This window comes from Ochotona curzoniae, unplaced genomic scaffold, assembly GCF_017591425.1.
Source record: "Ochotona curzoniae isolate NIBS_2020 unplaced genomic scaffold, NIBS_Ocur_1.0 contig_2754, whole genome shotgun sequence".
Classification (NCBI taxonomy): Eukaryota; Metazoa; Chordata; class Mammalia; order Lagomorpha; family Ochotonidae; genus Ochotona; species Ochotona curzoniae.
Genome location: NW_024465582.1, coordinates 35,123,991 through 35,129,260, shown reverse-complemented (window position 1 = coordinate 35,129,260; position 5,270 = coordinate 35,123,991). Strand labels below are relative to the sequence as shown.

At 58.8% G+C, this 5,270-nt stretch overlaps 1 protein-coding gene across 1 annotated transcript; it reads right to left on the bottom strand.

Annotated features, from left to right (window-relative positions):
* Positions 1 to 399: 399 nt before the first annotated feature.
* LOC121154678 (inosine-5'-monophosphate dehydrogenase 1-like) lies at positions 400 to 1,912 on the bottom strand. Its single transcript, XM_040977707.1, is given in 3 exon segments — positions 400 to 488; positions 491 to 1,819; positions 1,822 to 1,912. Coding segments are annotated over 3 exon segments (1,509 nt in total).
* Positions 1,913 to 5,270: the final 3,358 nt, after the last annotated feature.

Here is a 5,270-nt window from a genome sequence, read left to right as displayed (position 1 = left end):
GGGGGTGGGAGGAGGGAGGATGGAGGGAAGGGACGTCCAGGAGAAGCTGGGAGAGGGCTGCCCGCCCCAGGGACAAACCAGAGCAGGCTGCAGCAAGCAAGACCTGAGGCAGGCAGGGGGCCCAAGAACCCAGCTGGCAGGGACTGGGGAGAGGCTGAAGAAAGAACAGCCCAAGGTACTCCCAGAAGAGTCCGGCCCCCGACCCCGGGGAAGGGAGTGGGGGTGCAGGGATGCTCAGCTAGGGGTCACGGACCCCTCAGGGCCAGCTGCTCTTTCCTCTGTCCTGGCCAAGGAGCTCTTAGTGCCAATCTGGGGGCCGCTCAGCTATGCAGGGAGGCCGTGCGCAAACGGGCACCAGAGGGCGCACCACTCCCACCACCACCACCACCGCAGACGCCCTCAATACAGCCGCTTCTGGTAAGCGTGCAGGCCATGGACGCCACCCTCGAGCTGGGCTGACATGGTCCGCTTCTCAAACTTGAGCTCTGGCTCCGGGCCCCGATATCCTGGCAGCCATGCTGGAGCCCGGTGATGAGGTAGGGCAGGAACTTGTAAATGGAGCCCTTGTCCTGGAGGGAGCCCGACACGCCCTGCGCGACCTTGACCTTGTCCCCCTCGCTCAAGTATCGCTTCTGGCTGCTGCTGCTCTTCTCCATGGCATCTAGCGAGCCCATGCCCCGGTACTTCTTGAGCCTCAGCCCATCCGAGAAGAAGTAGTCGCCAGGAGCCTCCGTGGTGGCGGCCAGCAGAGAGCCCATCATCACTGTAGATGCTCCCAGAGCCAGGGCCTTGACCACGTGCCCCACGGCCTGAATGCCGCCATCAGCTATCGCAGGCACCCCACAGCGCCGAGCGTGCTGGGCCACCTGGTACACGGCGGTGCCCTGGGGCCGTCCACAGGCAGTCACTTCCTGAGTGATGCAGATGGAGCCGCAGCCCATGCCCACGCGCAGCCCGTCCACGCCAGCCTCGATCAGGTTCTTGGCTTGGGCCGCTGTCACCACGTTGCCCCCAATCACCTGCAGCTGGGGGTACTTGTGCTTGATGTAGCACACCATGGCAATCTGGTAGGCGGAGTTGCCCTGGGAAGAGTCCAGCACTATGACGTCAGCACCGGCCTGAGTGAGCAAATCCAGGCGGTACTTGTCGTCCTCCCGGGTGCCCACGGCTGCTCCACACAGCAGCTGCTTGTGGGAGTCCTTGGAGGCCAGAGGGTAGTCCCGGTTCTTCTTGAGGTCGGTGCGGGTGATGAGGGCCACCAGCTCGTCCCGGTCGTTGACGATAGGCAGCTTCCCTTTCTTGCTGCGCTGCAGGATCTCCTTTGCCTCCTTCAAGGTCACGCCCGCCCGAGCTACCACCAGCTCCGGGCGCGGTGTCATCACCTCGCTGAGGAGCGTAGTGTGGTCCTTCTCGGCGAGGAAGTCGACATCTCGGGAGGTGACCATGCCCACCAGCTTGCCGCCCATGGCGCCCGTCTGCGTGACCGGGATGCCCGAGAAGCCGAGCCGAAGCTTGGCCTCCAACATGTCGCCCACCGTGTGCGAGGGGCTCGGCACCAGCGGGTCCGTGATGAAGCCCTGCTGGAACTTCTTGACCTTGCGCACTTCGTTGGCCTGGAACTCCGGGGTGCAGTTGTGGTGAATGAAACCGATGCCTCCCATCAGAGCCATGGCAATGGCCATGTGGGCCTCCGTCACGGTGTCCATGGGGGAGGAGATGAGCGGTGTCTTGAGCGTGATCTCCCGGGTCAAGGCTGAAGTGAGATCCACCTCGTCAGCTGTGAAGTCGATGAAACCTGGCAGGATCAGGAAGTCGTTGTGAGGCCGTCGGAGCTGGCGAAGAGCTGCTGCGCCGTGAGCCCGTCCTCGGGCAGGTAGCTGGTGCCCGCACCGCTGATCAGGTAGTCCGCCATGCTGCTGCTGCTGCTACTGATGGGAACAGCTGAGATCCGATGGAAACACCGCGAGGGCAGACAGGCCGCCACCACCACCACTCTGGGTGCTGCTGCTACTGTTTCTGCTGCTGCTGCAAATGCCACGGAAAAGCTGCATCTGCAGGCTGGGCGGGCCAGGAGGGCCTGGGGCGGGCCTGGGGTGGGCCTTGGGCAGGGGCAGCCCTGGCACAGCTCTCCCTGCTCTCCCTGTTCTCCCTGCTCTCCCTGCCCTCCCCACCCACCAGCCCGCCCTAGGGGGGCCGCCCCGCCCTGCCCTGCCCTGCCCCACCCCGCTCCTGCCCTGCACAAAAGGCCCTGGCCAGCTCCTGTCAAGATACATTTGAGGGCCCCGAGGCGTGGCCTAGCGGTTAAAGTCCTCACCTTGAATGCGCCAGGATCCCATAGGGGCGCCGCTTCTAATCCTGGCAGCTCCACTTCCCATCCAGATCCCTGCTTGTGGCCTGGGAAAGCAGTTGAGCACAGCCCAAAGCCTTAAGACCCTGCACCCGTGTGCGAGACCTGGAAGAAGTTCCTGGATCCTGGCTTGGGATCCGCATAACATTGGCCATGTAGCTCACTTGGGGAGTGAATCATCAGACCGAAGATCTTCCTCTCTGTCTCTCCTCTTCTCTGTCTCTCTGACTTTCCAATCAATCAATCAATCAAAAAATGCATTTGAACATTCAGAGTGTTGATTGACATTTTACATTATGCAGATATAGATTTACATTGTATGTTGCTATGCGCATATTTTTCAAGGTGTTTGAAGTTCTGGAACTATATCTTCAGATTGGGTCTATAGGCTTGGCTTATAAAAGAGGGAGACAGTGCCAATCAAAGGTGTGGGAACAACTACAGAAGATCTACAGATAGAACTAGGGGAACTCCCATAACCAATATGTAAATTGCTCAAACCCTCTTCCCTTATCCGACATGGCCCTCAGTCTGTAAACCTGATGCTACTTGGGTGTGGACCAATTGAGCAAGGCCACCGTTCTTGCCAGGACAGGAGATAGACAAAGTCAACCTGAGCCAAGGACCCATTGGGGTGCCTAAGAACTGCCACTGGGAGGAGACTTGATGGAGCTGCTTGGGAAACTCCTTCATGCCGATGCAGTCCCTGCAGGTGCGCACAAGAAACAAGGCAAAGAGCAGCCCAGAGAATGCCAGGTGCCAGTACCTGCAGGCATACTTATGGGTCAGATCTGGGGACAGAGCAGTCTGGGCCAGTTCATAACACCCACTGGCAGATCTGAGAACCAGGGCAAGGGGTAGGAGGAGCCAGATTGGGCTGCAACACCAGCCAGTTCCCATTAGGGCCAGGACAAGAATCAGGCTGGACTGGGATAGGCTGCAGGATCCACCAGCACAGCACCAGGAGGTAGAACAGGGAGCAGTAGAGGCAAGATCAGGTTACATAATAAGATTTGGATGCTGAGCTGAGCTGAGGTGAGGCATGCTAGTCTGGTGCCAGCAGGGCTCAGATTCATGAGTCCCAGGGCCAGGGGAGCTGACAGGGCTCCAGGTAGCTTGGCTCAGGTCCTGGGACTCACCCGTGTGCTGGGGTGTTGGTAGTTGTGAGCCCCTGGGGTGAGGAGAGAACCGGCAGGACTTGGGTCACCTAGCCCAGGTCTAGGAACCTGCCTGTGAGGTGGGTGTTGGGTTTGTGATGCCCAAGGGTGCAGGATCTGGTGGGGTTTGAGTCATTTGCCTCAGGTCCTTGGGCTTCCCTGGAAGGGGGTGCAGTTTGTGAGCTGCAGGAATGGGGCACCCAGCAGGACTCTGGTCATCTGGCCTGTGTCCTGGGGCTTGTCTACTCAGTGCTTGTCAGGTTTGTGAGCTGCAGGGGTGGGAGATGCAGTGAGGCTCGCATGCCTGGCCTGGGTCCTTGGGATCACCTGCCCAAGACCATTTCCTACCCCCACATGCTTAAATGGCCTTCAGTGTGCGCTCCGCTCCCAAATGCTCCCAAATGCTTCCAAAGCAGCCTGCATCATTCACTGCGGAAGCCAGTGCATTCCTGAGTGGATGCTGGGCATTGTCCACTAGCCAACCCAATTGGAGCTCTGGGGACTAGGTGGTGCTGAATTATTGCCTAGGGACAGGCATGGCTAGAGATACCATCCAGGTAAGTGAGGAATGAATTCTGAGGGATGCCCAAGAACAGGGCCACTATACTGACTGAGACTTGGTGGTATGGAGGAGATTGGAAGATCTCTCTGTGTGGCTCAGACTGATTCACCAGCCCACATGACAGTCCTGAGATGCACTTGTAGGCACACAGCCTCGCTGACAGACACATGCCACCCCACATGAAAGCTATGGCTCTGGGGCCTGTCTAGCAGAGCTAGATCCCAGTGCCTGATGGAGTGTAGGAACAGGGGTCAGGTCACATCAGGCAGGGCCATGCCACTATGCAGCGTGCAAGAGTCCCATGTCCAGGGGCTGATACTGCTGGGGAAATGTGGGCCAAACTCTATGGAAATACAAGTCCCACTGGTTAGCTCAAGAGTTGGGGTGGTGACTGGCTGAACGAGGTGTGAACATGGAACCCAGCAGCACTCCCAGGAACTGGTGCTGAGAAGAGTTTGGGCAGGTCCGAGCTGCCACACTTGCATCTGCATCCATCCCAAAACAGGGTGTCAGGTGGGCCGGCCCGCAACATCCTCCAGCTCATAGAAAGGCTGAGATGGAGGGCAAGGCATGCTCGGAGAGGACCTAGCACCTGCTGGCACATGTGAGATGTGTGTGTGAGTGGGTCAAGTGCAAGAACACTGGAAAACCCCATGTAGGGACATAACTGCCACTGAAGAGCACGTGTTTCAGTCCCAGGTGTCAGGAAAGCCAGGCAAGGGAGTCCCATCTGTTGGCAAATGTGTGGGTTGGTTTTCTCAGGGGGCGCACCAGGCAGAAGAGCAGACCTTAGCCCACTGGTGAGTGCAGAAACCAGGCTGCAGTGCAGCTCATGCTGAGGTAGGGCATCACACCTACTGGTTGACATGAGCCAGGGATGGGAGCAGACTGAGCAAGGCCAGGTGGCAGGACCTGGCAGTGAGAGTTGGGACTGGGGCTGGCTAGGTGAGGCTACCTGCAGCATCCAAAGGCAAAGGCTAAGAGAGATGATGGACCAGAGCAGACAGTTCAGAGCAACCAGTGGCATGTGGGAGATCTGTGGAGGGAAACAGGCCTGGTTGGGGAGCAACGGGGATGCCCAGGCCTGAGGTTCTGATCCCCACTGATTGATGAGCATGAGAGTCAAGTTTCCGGGAATGATCTGCTCCTGGATGTAGCTGAAGGAGCCCTTGGCTTGCTTGTCGGCTGGGTCTGAGATGCGCTG